Source organism: Curcuma longa, chromosome 9 (assembly GCF_044706935.1).
Source record: "Curcuma longa cultivar G26 ecotype Majalengka, Jawa Barat chromosome 9, ITB_CL_G26_1.1, whole genome shotgun sequence".
In the NCBI taxonomy this organism is placed as follows: Eukaryota; Viridiplantae; Streptophyta; class Magnoliopsida; order Zingiberales; family Zingiberaceae; genus Curcuma; species Curcuma longa.
In genome coordinates this window covers 5,635,998-5,653,633 of record NC_133869.1, presented here as the reverse complement: position 1 = coordinate 5,653,633, position 17,636 = coordinate 5,635,998, and the positions used below count along the sequence as shown (strand labels likewise).

General features: G+C 38.5%; 1 protein-coding gene and 1 long non-coding RNA gene across 2 annotated transcripts; both read left to right on the top strand.

The window, feature by feature from the left end:
• Positions 1-6,594: 6,594 nt before the first annotated feature.
• LOC141835258 (uncharacterized) lies at positions 6,595-11,941 on the top strand. The gene is made up of 4 exons (XM_074722693.1): positions 6,595-6,882; positions 10,713-11,301; positions 11,381-11,657; positions 11,730-11,941. Exons 1-4 carry the CDS (start codon positions 6,774-6,776, stop codon positions 11,775-11,777), a joined length of 1,023 nt encoding a protein of 340 aa, XP_074578794.1. The 5' UTR covers positions 6,595-6,773; the 3' UTR covers positions 11,778-11,941.
• Positions 11,942-12,647: 706 nt separating this feature from the next.
• On the top strand, positions 12,648-14,511 carry LOC141835353 (uncharacterized). Its single transcript, XR_012602377.1, has 2 exons — positions 12,648-12,732; positions 13,303-14,511. It is a non-coding gene; the product is annotated as an uncharacterized LOC141835353 (long non-coding RNA).
• Positions 14,512-17,636: the final 3,125 nt, after the last annotated feature.

Here is a 17,636-nt window from a genome sequence, read left to right as displayed (position 1 = left end):
GAAATATTAATTCATTAAAATGTTTAATGAATTAATAATAAAGGAAGACCAAGGGTTTTCTCTTCATTGGATGAAGAGAAGATGAAGAGCCAACATAAGAAACATGTGCTCTATTTGGGTTTTAAATGACTTTAATATGGGGAAGCTAAAAAGGCAAAAACCTTTCATATTCATGAGATGAATATAAAAGGTTTTTTCTTGCACTTTTCAAGAAGAACAAGGCATTTTTATGCTCTCTTCTCCTTCTTGGTCAAATACCCCTTTTCTTCCTCCTCTTTATTTTGGCCTAATCTTCTTGTGTGGCTAGCACCATAAAGGTGATTCTTCTCCGAAGCTTAAGATTGTGTTCGTGTGGATACGCATAGAGGCACAGACGCTTGAACGTGCAAGAGATCCAGCGAACCGAGAACGAGCGAGATAAGCAAGGGCCACGCTTCAAAGGTATAGATTTATTAGATAGATAAATCGAACTTTGTACGAGTTTTCTTTTGCATGGATCGCTCGTTGGGATCCTATTTCCGCTACGAATTTTATTGTTTGTCGCATAGGATTCCCTACAGTTTCCGTGGCTCAAACTGTGACCACAAGGTCACACGACAACAACTTTACTATTGCACCAAAGCTCCCCTTAAAAACAAGCCAAACATAAAAGTTTAAAATAAAAATATAGACTTTGACTGCGTGCACACTTCTTCTAAATGTGAGTCATCAAACCCTTATTTCAGAAAATATCCTATAACTATTCTGCCAAGAGGAAATTTCATTTTTCCCTTATCCTCCATAGTTTACCTACTTTTCATGAGGAAATTTCATTTTTCCCTTATCCTCCATAGTTTACCTACTTTTCATTTTGCCCTCAAAAAAGAGGAAATTTCATTTTTCCCTTATCCTCCATAGTTTACCTACTTTTCATTTTGCCCTTACATTTTAACCCCTTATAGTTTGCAAAATACAAACAAAATGCTCCTTAAGCTTTGGCTACTTTTCAAAATGCCCCAAGTTTTCAATATTATCAAATGCCCCCCAAGTTTTAACTAATTTTCAATAAGCATGTAATATTGCCAAAATAGCCAAGACTTTTAATCTTATTTCAAAATTCCACTATACGTTATCTTTTAATAGAGAAGTAAAGGATTGAGGTTATGTGTCACATGTGAACACTTAGAGTGGATTTTATGGGGGTAAAAAATTGGAGCCACAAGTTTAGTTTTTAACTAGGAGCACATTTGTAAATTTCTTGTTCTATCATTAGAGGTTGCACACTCATCTTCTTATGAAAGGGTTTACACCAATAGTTGCTTGCTTATCTTCTTTCTCATGAAACTGTCCACTCTTTTTCACCAATGACTACTCACTCATCTTCCTCCACATAAAAAGGATTGCTCCTTCACCAAAAGCTACACTCAATCATCTCCTTCCTCGTAAAATTGCTCAATCTTTCACGATCTCTTACAAACCCCACCATTGCATCTTTTTAACTCCCATCATTCGCTCCTCACTATCTTCGTCATTGTGAACTTGTTCACACCTTTATGCAAGATTTAAGGGTTTTGGTGTTGTGATGGGAAGAAGATGTGGTAATAAGGGCTTATGAGCAATCATGAAGGAGCAGCTGATTTCATGAGGAAGAATATGAGTCAGTTTTGGTGAAAGTGTAAGCAGCTATTGGTGAAAGCAACTATTGGTGAGTGCAGAAATCATGATTTTGTAATCATGTATAGGCTAACAATATTCCATAAATTATGGGATATGGTTACATAGCTAGTTTCTATAAATGTCTATTTAATTTTTTAGATAAGTATGTTAGAATTTTCAGGTTTTTTATCAGAACAGTCTCTTATGAATAATAAGTCATTATTATTTTTATAAAAAGGGGTTAGGATCTCATGTATTTGACAAATTTTGAGTTAATATAATTTTCAATAATAAATAAACAACTATAGGTAAAAGAGTGGCGAGGAAGAAGATGAGCTAGCAGTCATTGCTAAAGAAGTGGATGATTTCACAAGAAAGAAGATGAGTGAGCAACCTCTACTGGATGAAATTAGAAATTTGCAAATGCCCATAGTTAAAACTCAACCCACAATTCTGATTTCTTTTCACCCTTTATGAAATTCCACCAAAACGATCGTGTGTGGCAAATGACCCCAATTCTCAAACTCTTCATTAAGAGATAACAAAAGGTGTATTTGAAATAACATTATAAAACTTGAGGTATTTTGAAAAATATTAAAATATTGAAGAGTTTGGAAATAGCCTCTTGCAAAGCAGGGTAAGGCTACGTACAATAAATCTTTCCCCGGGATCCCACATTAATGGGAGCTTCGTGCACTAGACTGCCTTTTTTTATTAAAATATTGAAGAGCATTTCAAGAAGTAGCCAAAACTTGAGGATATTTTGACAAAACTAAAAGCTTAGAGCATTTTGAAAAGTAACAAGAACTTGAGGGCATCTTGTTACTATTTTGCAAACTATAGGGATAAAATGTAATATTCTAAACTTTGAGTGACAAAATGAAAAGGAAAACTAGGGGTAAAATAAAATTTCATCTTCTACTATGAAGAAATGGCGATATGTTCACATTAATCATATTCTTTCAACATTTCAGGGATAATAAATCAACGCCTCCTAATTCTAAGTAAGAAGATAATCAACTACTAACCACCACCTAAATCAATGACTACTTAGCCTGATAATTTTATTTCAATCTAATTTAATTCCTACACATATAGAGGGAAAAATAAACGAGCAATGAATACAAAGTTGAGTCTACCAACATATATGAATCGATTAGAACCTCCTCTGAAAAGCAGGAAAAAAACATCTTGTAAATCTTTGTTTTAACATCTCACCGTGAAGCTAATACCAGTCATCTCTGTTGGAAATGCAACAATGCTACAGAATGCAAATCAGTTCAAAGACAAATCCGGTGCACTCAAGTAATAAAGAATAAATCGAGCCAATGACAACTTGTAATTAACGAGCAAGAAAAATTTAACATCTTAAGACTGAACCGGCTTCTAGGTTTAGATTTAATCGAAATAGCGCTCAGTTAGATGACAGCTCGGGATTAGGGGCCCATAGATCAGATCCTACGTGAAGATTCATCAACAGTGACACCAAGCGAACATTTCTACCAGCAGAAGCGACAAGATCAAAAGACTGGAAGCTCAGATCTAGCGAAATATAAGATGCGCAAACACAAAACAAACCCGGATCTCGTGAAATCGGAGAAAAATCCAGATCCCCGCCCAGATCAACAAAGGGATCAGAGCACAAAACGGATCACCTTATGGAAATCGCGGGGAGCGACGCCGGGGAGGTAGAAGGCGCGGGCGGAGGGCAACAGGACGAGCAGAAGTGCTAGGAGTAGGCACGCGGCGACCTCGCCGCTCGCCATGGCCATTGCGCGAGGCGAGAAGGAAGAGGGAGAGAGAGAGAGAGAGAGAGAGAGCGTGGCGCTCCCGGAGAAGAAAGCTTTATTGAAGGTAAGCGAGGAAAGGAGGAGAACGAAGCAAAGCCTGAACGCAGAAGGACGAAACTGGAATTGTAATTTAATCTCGCTTGAACACTTGAATCGATGAAATTTGACTTCAAACGAAGCGGACGCCGAAATCGACTCACATGTCTACCTTCGTTAAGGGGTTGGAATTTTTTACGTGGGAACCAATTGGATAGCCGCAAGGGTTTTTTACGGGCTGGTGTCATTGTGGGTGTGATTCCGGTATATGTTGGTTCGGATGGTGCGGGTGGGGAAGGATCCGGTAGGCTAGGACGCCTTGGCCCGGCCCGAGAGCTTGGTTCCCAAGCAAAAGCTGTGGGAGAGCGTACGTGATCCACCGGGCCATCTGATTTTACGGCTTTGGTTTAAATATTAAAATTCATATACGAAAACCGAAGCAGACCGCCTGGGACCAGCTTGGGCGTAATTATGAAAATTGAACTATAATATTTGGGTTTTTTTATAATCTACTTCTGCAATTCGACCTTGTGAAAAATCCTGATCACAATGCAGGAGCGTTTAACTTCGTCAGAATTTACCCTTTCCTTTTCTACAAGTCTGCTACATCATAACCAACTCAGTTATATCCCGGAGACGGATTTTTTTAATAATCTACAATTCGACTAAGTCTTGAGATGAATGACCTATTCGCTCATCGATGAATCCAAGAACGTTAGCGGTCCAGTGACTCAGTAGTTCACTGATTCAATTATCCAAAATAATTAGAAATGCATTTTAACTAGTAAAAACTAACTTATTTTATCAATTTGATTATAAAGTGGAGTCAAGGTCAAATTACAAGTTTACAAGAAGTATCATGGTTAATTTGTTCTGGACGTAGAACCCTACGTAAACATTTGGCCAAAGGAAACATTTAAATTCAACCTAATTCATAATCATTCTTTTTATACTAACAGTAAAACAGCAAAGATATGTTTATCTCAAAATAATTACTAAGAACTTACACTTATATGTTTGACATTTTTTTTTTTTTTTTTTTTTTTTTTACTAAGAGACAAAGACAGTGACTATTTTGTATAATGAGAAAAAGGCCAAGACAGCGTAGGATAAATATTTCCGTTTAAATCTAGTTATGTTCTCAAAGTACAGCTGAGGCGCATACCACCGTTACATTTAAAAATAAAAAAATAATAAATTCGTCATATCAATGGCTCCTTAAAATCGATCTCACATATATAGAGAAAGTTAAATTTAAATACATAAACAGGAGGTATATGATTCTTATAAGATTCTACCCTTGATTATTTCATTAGAAATGACATACGTCCACTAGTACTACGCCTAAAAGTTTACCATTGCCCCTGGAATATAACTAAGTTAGTTATGATAAAGCAGAATCTTTGAATCTCCACTATGCCTAAGAGGTTTACCTCCTCATAAATGGTTGTAGATTCAAGATTGGAGTGGTGGATTCAAGAGGTTACCACCACTACATTCAAGATTGTGCAATAGTAATACATTAAGGCGGGTTTTTAGAGCACCACGGATCAATTCTTGATTAGGGCATGTGTGGACACTTAATTTGGAGGAAAAGACTTGTGTTGAAAGATTACGATTCAAGTACCTTGTACCTAGTTCAGGGCACGCGCAACCCTACTATGATAGATGACATGTGGAAGTCGACCATCGATGCATTATACTGTAAGCGCTTTTGAATTTATTCGATAGGCAAAATTAAAATTAATTGGGTTTGTAAGAGTTTAAATATCTAAACTAATAATAATAATAATAAATCTAAAGTTAGGGATGGATATCTCTTACTATACGAGAGGTCTAACTAGATTTCGTATACTATACGAGAAGTCTAACTGTATAAGGGAACATTTGAATTAGAGCAAAGTTAAAAGTTAAATGACAACACGAAACACACAAGCTTAACGAGATCAAAAGGTAGATATCATAATTGACAAACATGAAAATATAATAAGTGAACCTAAAAATTGCTACAATAACTTTTGGTACATTAGCAATTTAGTAGATTACTCATGTAGTTCGAGCCTATTTTCTCTTCAATAAAAAGTGAAATCTACTATTTCCCAGCGGTCTCCCACGATCGACTTAAAATATAATATTTTCTTGTTAGCAAAAGGTAAATCGAGAAATTTTGTGAACTCACCACTATAGGAGGAGGATATTGCTTCGGCTTTACTGAGATTCCAACCCCATGCCCGAGAGGTAGTATTTCAATAAGTTTGCTTTATAGTAACCAACTCAATGATGTTCCAGGAGGACATTGCTATGTTCACTCAATGGATAAAAGAGTGAAATTTTGGATGTTTTCTTAGTATTTTACGTTGATTGTTTACTACACAAGGATTTCTAATGTTTTATATAAAATAATTCATTATTTATTTATTTATGTTGATTATATGTTTTTGGATTTTGATGATATACATAAATTATTATTTTCAAGAAAAATAAAATGGATTATTAATAAAACTAATAATTATAAATTGTTATTTATCAATAAACTAGTATTAACATCGTATACGAGGGTAAATTAATATGAATCTAAATTAATATTAAAGTTTTGAAGAAAAAATAGCTAAAAATATATTTGACCAATATTTCTAAATCCATTGATATTTTTTTTAAAAAAAATGGGCAGTAAATTGCATGAAATAGATTTTTCAAGAAAAAAAAAATCAGTTAAACGAATTTTAGTTAGAAATTTTAATTAAATTACCAACTAATATGAATTTTAGTTAGTTATCTCGGAAACGTTTTCTCAATAATAATTTAATAACCTTTGGTTTTTTTTATCTTTTATATCAATTTTTGTTTGGTCATGATTTAAACAGAGAAAGCCGAAGACTAAAATAATAATTAAAAAAAAAACTGGAAAAGAAAATTTGATCCCTCTCGATCCATCCCCTCCACTCACATCCTAACGGTCAGGATCGAACAACCCAAATTCATCCACACTCTTCCTCTGTGGATCCAGATCCGTGCGTTCCACGACCCGTTTAACCACTCCGCGACCGATCAACGGCCGCAATCGACCCATCAACCCGCCGAGTCAAAATGAACGAATTCTGATGGAAGATCAGTCAACGAGGTTCTATTTCCCTCGTCGCGTTGCTGCGTTATCCTCTCGCTTCCTTCGCCTGTTCCTTCGCCGTTGCTCTTTTCTCGCCCCCCGTTGTCGAAGGCGAGAAGAGACGCGGCGGAGGCGGTCTCTTGTCCATCTCCGGATCCCTCTTGATCTGTTCTCCTATCCATTCGCCCGCTCCCTCACGCTGTTCGCTGATGGAGTCTTCGGTGACCGGTGCGGCGACGACCGAGAGTCAGCGGCTCCGGGACAAGGTGGATTCCTTCCTCGTCGAAGCCCTAGAGAATCCTCGCCATCGTCTCACTGGTACTGGATCTTTTCTTGGATTCTGAATTATGGATTCGGTGCCTAGGGTTTGTAGTCTTGTGGATCTGGCGCCGCCGTTCCTGGCGCGTTAACATATCTGGTTACTTTTGTTCTGGATGACTGCGGATTTTGTCCGTTGGTTATTAATTTTAGGTTTCTATGTGAAATTGTTGTAGTTTTGGGCTCCATGGTGACCAAGATCTATCTCAGGAGAATATTCTTTTTAAATCTTATCTCACTAACGTCGTGGAATTTTACATCCAGCTTCAAAGTGGAAAATATGATAACCTTTGTAAGGTAGTTTTATGACCACAGTATTCATAAGTTAGCTTGGAATGAATGAATTTGTTTCATCTGATAATTCCAGTGGTTATGTAGCTGATCTTGTTTGAATTTTGGATTTTCAAACTGGTGATTTTGAGGTCTCTTAGAGGCATAGAGTGATGACAAAGAAAACAGAAAAGATTTTTGTGGTCCAACTAAGCTTAACCTTTGCCATGGCAATAGTCTCATCGAGTTTTAGTTTCTGTTACATCGCCCACTTAAGGTGGTTGTTTTTCTCTGTAGTACATGGAGCACATAAACTACACGTCTAAAATAATACTAGGTTGAATCTATCAACCAGTGAGTCTAAACTCCAGAATCTCCAAGAGCTCATGCTTTAGACCATTATGTTTATCAATTGACTATTGTAATAATTAGTTTGATTTTTTATGCTTTGTTATTATGTGCACAATGAGTATTTAACCTTTATTTTAACTTTTATTTTCATTATAGCATTTAGTTTATCATTTGTCTCTAGTTTTTACTTGTTCTGTAGTTGGAACTACGGTAGTCAAGATTGTGATCCGTACTTTAGGATCTTAACCTAAACTAGGATCTAAATCAGTTTAGGGTCTTGTGAACCTATTATCTAATCTTATATTTGTTAAGCATTTTTGCATAGGATCTCGATCCCAAGAGTCTTAACCATACATTCCTTTTAACTCTTTTTGGAAGAAGTTTTTTAATTGTTATGATTATCATCCATCGTATATGTATCATTCATTCATCTTGTAGAAGTTATTATTTTCGTTATTTGTTTATGCTCCATCATGTTGGAATGATATTGCTTAAAATGTAATACTATAATATCCACAGTAAATATATATGATAAATTATAAATCCAAGTATAGTTTTAAAATACTTTGACTAAGTAATAGGATCTTACAATACTATGCTTCAATCCTACCATCCAAATGTATAGCTGTTTCTGTTCCTAAATAGGACCTCGATCCTCACTACCTTTGTTAGAAGTTGTGTAGTTGAGAATTCTTGTTTCTTTTTTATAGTTACTACATATATGGTTTTACATGCAAGCTTACTTCTATTGTTGGCTGTAATTTCTAAAGTTTTAATACGCAATGAGTTCATTTTATGTGATTGTATTGAGTTTTTGTATGTCAATACCTTTGCTTTGGCTAGCATCTAATGCATTGGTTGGGTTCACTTCTTCATTGTTATTGTGGCACCACTGAGAACTGGGCCTATGTCCAATTTGCTCAAGAGAGTTGTTGATCTACTTGATATAATTTGGAGTTCCATGTCATAGTGTGTCAGAAATTGCACATCACAGGATCATTTGGTGCTATTAGATATCTATGTACTTGGTTTAACATTTTTTTAGAAGCAGTTTTCACTAATAGTGGTCTGTAGTCTAATAATTATTTTCTCCATTTGAATGGATGAATATCATACATGAAAACTGAACTTGGAGGTAGGTTGAATTGCCTTACTAATTTTTTTGTATATGTGGGCATGATCTCTGAACAAATCTTGATCTGAATGGTTTTCCATTTCACTGAATCTTATGACTGCAACTTCCATATATTGCGGGTGGGTGAATGCTCAATTATATTTTCACACTACACTTCCTTTCTTATTTGGGTGGGCACATGAGTGGAATTAACCCAGTTCCCACGTGTGAACTAACTTCCACTTCTTTTGGTTTATCCTTTTAATTGGTGATATAAGCAGATTTCAAATGAATTTTGATTGCATTACTTCTTATTTTAATAGCTTAAGCTGTTATTTGAAAATGATTCTATGCTGCATATCTTCACCATAGTTCAATCACCAAGATCTGTTCATTCACTAAGATCGGTCTACATTCTGCTTCCAGCTTCTTTATGAGCATGTCCAGGAGCCTTCTTCCTTGTGTGCCCCTTCTAGCATCCCCCTCATCATGTCCTGTAAGCAAAATCGTTGCCTCCAGAGCAATACTCTGCCTGTCTCCCTGCAAGGTGGTCTCTTCCTCTGTAAACGTTGAGAAGCCACTCCAAGTATGGATCAAGTTCTTTCTTCAATCCTTACAACCTAGATAGTAATGGAGCTCTGGGCAGCAAACAGCATTCAAGGCAGTGTCTCCTTCGTATTTCCATTGCAAGCAACACTCTCTTCACATGGCTCTCTCCTGTTCAAGTTGTGAATCTTTCTCATTGGGATCCTCACTTTCTCTGCCTCCATCTGCAATATGTTTTCGTCTGCAGCTCCTGATCCACACACTCTTCTCAACTCTATTTCAGAATGGTTTCAGATATTTGATGAAGAGAAGTGATTTCTTCTATTCCTGCGGAAGCCTACAGCAACCCCAAAGCTCTATTTTTCTTAAGCTACCTTTTACCCTCCTTTCTTGGATGTGTGTTTTTCCAATCTGTTCTAGTAAGCAACTTTTTTTTACTGATGCTTCTCCAAAATTAGGAAACGGTAGTCTTCAACTCTTCTCTTTGCTTAGATTTAAACCTCTATTCTCCATGATTCTCAGATCTTCTTCTGTTTTTCCTTTCTTCCGTCTCTAGTGAAAACCTGAACAGTGAAAACCTCCCATTTTCATTTTGCTACGTCCAACAAAATGTTGAATGTGCTATCCATCTCCATTGATGAATTGGATAGACAAAATATCTTGTTCTCATTTTGCTATGTCCAAAGGATGAGTTGTACTATCCATCTTTCCTCCAGGAGCTTTCTTTTCCTTCAGTCTATTGCTTGTTGTTGTATGCCTGTTTCAGGGAGAAAACCATTGAGAGATTCTCTCTTCATATCTTGATTCAATTTCACTTCTTCCTTTCTTTATCCATTTTCTTCGTGCTATATATTTTGCTGATTTGAGGTCAAAAGAAGCATCCACTGCGTGTTTCATCACTAATTTCTAGAGCTAGTGTTGCCTAACATGTCGAACCTTAGAAATTATATGCATTCTCTATCTTGAAGGGTGGGGTGGGGTGTTAAGAATGTTAAAGTTACTAGGAGTCAATTTAGTTCCATATTGATACATCTATATCAGAGTTTTATCACATGTCCTATAAACATTATGTAAGTGTTTCAATATAATGCAATTAAATATTTCCTCTTCCTGAACTAAACAAATACTATTGTTTTATGCTACTCTTTAGTCAGGTTTTGAAATCCACAAATATCTACTATTGATTCTATGTCTGCTTGGCATTTGGGTTCAGCTGTTTGATTGGAACCAACATGGATTGGAGATGTCAGTGCAAAGCTAAACTTCAAGTTCCACATAATGCATCTGATCTATTTTTGGCATTTCATGCTTTTTGGTTTTTAACTTTTTATTGTGGAAAAGTATTAGTACATGTGTTTAAATTAGCACTACTTTCCTGAAATTTCACATCACCTATCAGAGAGATAGTTGAAATATTAATTAATTGCTCTATAGCTTTCCTAGAAATGATATTATGAACTTTGTACTAAGGAATTCTCGTTCATTTTCTTTAATAAGGAAATTATCTTTAGTGTGTATTTGATGGCCTCTTTTCTGTTTTCTTTTTCAGTTCTGCGTATGGAGTTTGACATCCAGACGTTTATGCAGAATTCTGATCAACATCAATTTGAATTCCAGCATTTACCAACTTCGTATCTGAGGTGTGCTGCTCACCGTGTTGCTCAACATTATGGACTGCTTACCACGGCAACAGACAACTCTGTGGCAGGTGGCCTAGGTAGCAGGGTTATTGCCAGGAAGACACCTGATAGTAAATTTCCAAATGTTTGCTTATCTGAAATACCTGTCAAACAAACTGAAAAGGAATCATCTGGACAGTTTAAGATTGTCCGGCGTCCAAGGCCAGCAAAAGCTTCCTCAAGTGATAATGTTTGGCTTGGACATAAAAAATGTACAGTGAAGTCTGTGGAGGAGCGCAAAGAGGAATATGATAGAGCACGAGCTCGCATCTTTAGCAGCTCTAGCAGTTTGGAAATGGATGCATCATCTGCTGCTTCAACAAATGGCGACGAGCAGGAATTATTGATGGAGGAGATTGAAAGGATTCACAACAACAAAGATGGTTCTTCTAGAGTTGCCATTTTTCGAGATAGGGAGAAGGACCGCTCTGATCCAGACTATGACCGGAGTTATGGAAGGTATGGATGCTCCTGTTTATTGATATTTAGGCTATCAATATTTTTGTGCAACTTGTAACATAATTTGCAACTTTAACAGGTATGCTATAGGGCTCACTCCAGGCCAGAGTTTTGGCTTGCAAGCATGCCATACTATTCAGCCAACTTTCCTACAGTACGATGCAAACATTTCATCTTTTAATCACTTGCCGAGGAACCAAAGTTGCTTTGGCCTTAATCCGTCTAACCCATCCATGAACCCGATTTGTACCTCTGGATACAACCAGAATGTCAAGGATGCATTCTGCATGCAGTGGCCCAGCCCTGCCATGGTGTATGCTTATTCCTACGAACCGTTTAGGCAGGCTAATTTTCAGGTACGTCGAACAATCCCATTATCCTTTATAGTAAGTTTTAAGCGACTTAATATTCTAAGCTGACTCGTGCAGGCACCGCCATGTCAGCAACCTTTAAGCTTCGATCATCCAAGGAATTGATACATCTGGTTAAGCTGTGTAACATGTTATCATTAGATTTAGAATAAACTTAAGGAATGGTTTGTACTATCTACTGCTACTGTTACCGCTAGTATCATTTAGAGGCTTGCTTCAGATTTGTAACGTCGGAGGTTAATATTATTTTTATTAGCACTTTGTTCTAATGTGGTACCCGTGTGTTTTTTATTCATGTGAATCCATTACATTGTTTTTCTCCGTTCCATTAGGCTGTTTGGTTCACAAACAAGCGTTGTTACCCTTACTCTTAAAAATATATGTTCACGAATTAGATTAAATATAAAATAATTATTTTGTATATTTGTAAAATACGGTAATTAAAAAAAAAAGGTTAATGGATTAACGGGTTTAAAACCCGAAACCCATTAGGAATCCATAACCCCTCTTCGGCATTTCGCACGCGTTTTCCCTTCCTTCGTCGAAACCGACGCCGCCTCCTCGCTTCGGTTTTCTTCTTCTCCTTTACTTCTTCCGCCGGTAACAGCTTTACCTCTTCTCCTTGCTCGACACTGTGCCTTCTCCTTTCCCTCTCCTCCTCTGCTCGTGTTGCTTCCGCCCAACCTGAGGGAAATCGCCGCTGCCCAGCCACGTCGAGAAACTGATCGCCGTCTTCTCTGAGGCAGCGTTGCTCGCCGCCTACCGCCGCTGCATTCGGGCCGCCGCCTCCATCGCTGGTCGCCTGAACAGAGCAGCCGCCGCACCTTTGAGCCCTAGCCGAACCTTCTGCCGCTTCCTTCCTTAGTTGCCGTTGAACAGCGAGACGGAGGTGAGGTCCTGTTTTCATTTTTGGGAAATTGCTGCTGGGTTGGAGTTTCCGGTCGGATTACTGAGGGTTGTTTGATTCGGCAGATCAAAGAGTTCGGTGGGTTTTTGTTTGGTTTTCGGCAGCGAACCTGGAATCGGGTTGAGCAAGGATTTTAAAGCACAAACCTACGAGGTCAGTTCCTGTCACTGTCTTGAATGACTAAGATCAGTTAGCTTTGGGGGAATTTGTAATGTTCAGATGTAGGTGCTTGCATGCATTAATATCATAATTATCATAAAAGGGAGCATTACGTGTTACATGGATATTTTGTGGCCATTGCTCAGTCTTCACGAACTTCGTGCAAGTTGCATATGTTCAAATGAGTAAATTATGAGATGCACCTATATTCATAATTTGGTTCCTTCCATATGTGGTAGGTCTTTATTGTGCCATTTAAAACACTGTGAAGAATACTAGCATTCACGTGTATAGTCTATTAGCTTGAGAACAGATTGCTCAAATAGGATCAAATCATGAATTGAGATGGTTTGTAATTGGGAATTTTGAACAATATCCAATCTATGAGGTGACTTATTAATATAATGGAGCAGGATATCATAGGGTTGTATGGTTGGATTAGTTTAACTATGGGTTAGGTTAACTTGGATGTGGTTAAATAATTTTAATAATTAGCTAGGATTTTATTAGATAGGAGAATTTATATATCATGGTAATTAGAAAAGTTATTTGTTCTAATTACAGGATATTGAACCGGATTTCTAGACGAAGGTTCTTTTCGGACACGGACCATTTTCTAAAGGCGGGTATCTTGTCTTATCTTTTTAGATAAGTTATTTGACATGTATAGTTTTGCTATAGCTAGTAGTAATGCTATTTATGCTTTTATATATGCCTTGGTATATCACTACTTGCTTATACATGTTATATACCATTTTTACCTGATACCTGTTTAGTTCCTTAGCATGTTGATACTTGCATGTGTATATGGATTCATCATAGTAGTGATATACCGTTCTTTATTGGGCATTGTCTATTCACTAGATATACCTTGTATGCATTAGCGTCATGCACCATCCTTGCATGATTGCATGCTGGCGGTCGTCGACTCCTTTGTAGTTGAGTCCGTCGTCAGTTACATGGTCTGCACACACTGCCACTCATGGGTTAGTGGTACATCAGGAGGGTGTGTGCAGTTGCTCTGTCATGCTCCGCTCGGCCGCTCAGGGGTAGTGGTTCCGCAGCGTGGTAGCATACAGGGATCCCTCCTTCGCATCGTGACACGAGGAGATGAGAGCTTTGCTCCCCCATATTACTTGGGGCAGGAGGATAGGTGTACTCCGACAGCATCCTGTCCACTCGGTCACTCAGGAGCAGTGATGGCAGAGTGCACAGTTGTCACAGCCCTACCCACTCGACCTCACCATCGTGGTGACGGTGGCTGACTGGCGTCAGGGGTGACCATGTCATTGCATCATGTGCATACTGCATGGATTGCATTTATGCTTGCTGCATTTTGGTTGTTGCATTTGTTTGACATGCACATACAGGATACCTGATGCATTTTGGTAGGAGATTCTGGTATGTACAGCTCTCTCATTCTTCCAGTTTTGCATTTCTTACTATCCTTTCAGGAGACTGTACTGTTATGACTATTACTGCTAGGGATAGTTTACTATACATGTCTATTGGATATCCGCTGGGTTCTTTGAACTCATCCCGTTGATTACATTCTTTTCAGGTTGATGTCAGTCTGGAGCTGCGCTGCTAGTCCCCTATCGAGATGATGTCGTCTCTTTGGTTTTGGTTTTATTATGTTATCGATAGATATGTTTCAGAACTTGATCTGTCTTATGGATTTTCATATATATGTTTCGGTTTGTGGTATGCATGCTATAGAATAATAGTTGTGGTTATTATTTCAGTTTTAGTACTTGTGATTTAGTTTTGTTATGTTTATGGATTGTAGCCGTGTAGGCTTATTTGTGGCCTTGTAGGCCTTCTTGTTATATATATGTATACAGGGAATTGCAATTGTTACAGGGGAGATGCTGCCGAAATTTTCGGTCAGCCATCTCCCGGGGCGTGACAATGCATTATCTGTTTTTTTTTTTGGCACATCGACTCAATGTTCCTTCCCTAGCCTAATTGGCAGCTCATCATCTAGCTTTACATGCATCTCACAAAAGATAAGCATGGGAAAAGTATATGCTTCTATCAAATTACCACATTGATCCATCAAAATTCATGGATTATATTCCTTATACCATTTCTAGCATCGAAAGATTATCCGATACTTCTAGCATTTTTAGTAGATATATTTTTTCAGAAGAAAATATTTTGGCACAATGAATTCCTGGGGTAACTTCATTTAGCTCAGCTGATTTTCTGTCCTTGTTTAGCATGGAGAGGCTAACAATGGGATTTTGGAGGACTTCTCTTGGATTCAAAAAGCACAATTTTTCCTCTTCACTTTCTTTTATGATCTCGAACATCATCATGTTTTTGATACTTTACGATCTAATATCCCATATCCTGTTGTATCCTGTTGGCCCTTGCATTCCCAACGTTAACTTGTAGCTGACCTTATAAAATGTATTTAGCTCTTTAAATCAATTAATTCTAATGATGCTCAATTTGATTTCATAAAGATTTTTTATCAACCACCAAAATAAATCTGAAAGTGCAAGTGTCTCATCGCCGAGCAATCAAGGATGGACCTAATAGTCAAGGGTGGATTTATTATAAGACTATGGGTCACGACCAATGGCATAGCCACAGGAGGACGGGAGGGGGCTATCGCCCTTTTAAAATTTATGGACCAGTTGAATCGATTTAAGCAAATAAATTTGATTGGGTCATGACTTGACCAAATCAACTCTGAATCAATTTCATAGTTTGAACCAACAAAATCATTATATCCGTACCTATCTATTGGATTTAGTTTGAATCTCATTCAATTTTAATTTAGTACTCTTGCTTTGCGTTCAACGATTCAATTTGTTTATTTATTTATTATTATAAAATTCCTCTTGATTCGTTTTAAATCAGTCAAACTGATTTAAATCAATAAACTTAATGTTCCGGTTAAAAACCGACGACAGTCAACCCACCGGTCAAGAAGATGTCACTTCAACCGATGCGGGCCCGGGGAGGAGGGGTACCTGCGAGATGAACATGAACGAACGGATTAGCTGGCGCCGGGGGATCCCGGCAGGCCACTCCGACGCTCAAGTCAGTTCTCCGGTGAAAAGAGTAATAGCGGAAAGAACAGTGTAGTAGTTAGAATGCAAGAGATTAGATCTGTCATTAATACCTGTGTGCGAGTTAATATACCTTCGAATAGAACATTCCATTTGGCAGGAGAACAGACTATGGTGGTATCCGGGGGGACCAAGCCTGGACGTGTCTGACATCTGTACCGATAGGGTAGCATCTAGGAGACAGGGGCGATACTCCTATGACTGCTCTGCGGCGAGATGTCACACGTCACCTTTGTCGTTTAGCTGTAAGTAGAAAGGTAGTCGCAGGGACAGGATGAGACATAGGGACGTGGACGCAGCCTTCCCCTGCGCAGCCGTTCACACGCTTGGATGTCGGTATTGCAGTCGGGTGTTAGTAAGACTTGAGCATGGGTTGATGTCAGAGTGGGAAAGGTACCCGGGACCAGTGAGGACTGGGTTTACCCGGGTGAAATGAACAAAGTAAGTGGCCGGGCGGTTCGGGCAGACTGAACAACATGCACATGTCGAGTATGGGTGCCCAGGCGAAGGGGCGAGGCATATGTCGGATCTGAGCCTACTGAGATGAGCTTGAGGACTAATTACCCGGGAAACAATATATGGAAGCAGAGCTGGCTTGGGCCTAGTTAAGACAACGTTGTCCCGGGAAATGACATAAAGGAAAGGGGTTGACCGGGAATGGTTGAGACAGTGTTGTCCCGGGCAAGAACAGTAAAGGCCTGAGCTGGCCGGGCAAGAAGACCGTGACCTCTAACCTGGCAAGCCAGGTGTTGTGGCGGGATGGCCGGGCAAGATGCCCGGCCAGGCGAAGTGGAAAGGATTAAGCTAATCAGAATGAGCTGCACCAGGAGTTGCCCGGGGAACACTCCAGTAGTGTGAGGTATCCTCGGGCCAGGCTGTAGTTGCACTATCCCGGGCAAACAGACGAAAGGCCGCTGCTGGCCGGGCAAGGTAGTGTCGAGACTCCTCGTGGTAACTGTCTGGTCGGGGAGACCGAGTGTAGGGTCCCATGACTCAGGTAAGCAACTAAGACCATGGAGGCCCCAGATCTTGAGGCTGGGATTGTGGACCCCGAGACTGGCCAGGTAGGGCGAGATATTGACCTTCCTGGCCACGTAGGATCAGGTGAGATCTTCCTGACTATGGACCCCAGGGCCGACCAGATAAGGCGAACTATTGACCTCCCCCGCCACGTAGGGCCAGGCGAGACCTACCACATCACTTAATTTGACCATAACTTGGTCAAATCAACTCCAATTCAATTTTGATTTGAATTAACGAAATTCTTATCTCTGCACCTATCCGTATGTGCTATGAAGAAGTAAAGTGAATGATCCATACATAGAAAAGAAATTTTCATATAAATTATATTAAATATAATATAAAAGGGATTTCACAAATACATAAATACACAAGCATAAAAATTATTATCATATCATAAATTAAAATCTACGCTACATCTACTTCACAATATCATAGTTATCATTATTCAATTCCCACCGTATTAAACAAGAATTGTTCTAAACTAGAGCTTCATCTGAATTTTTTAAAATCAAAATATGTTTGATTCATATTCATTTCTTTCCTCATTTTTTCTCCAAAATAGTCTCAAATCCGTATCGTCATTTTGATAGATCGATTCACCATCATTAGTTGTCAAAAATTTGAAATTGACCACATATTTAGAAAATTCGTTATTTAAACTATCTATTAGTACCATTTTGTGAAGAAATATCATGACTTTAGACAAGTTTGTTGGCCCTCTTTTCTCGCAAAAGCTTTGCGACATATTTCTTACCATTGTCATTGATTCTTGTCATTGAAAATAATAATTTG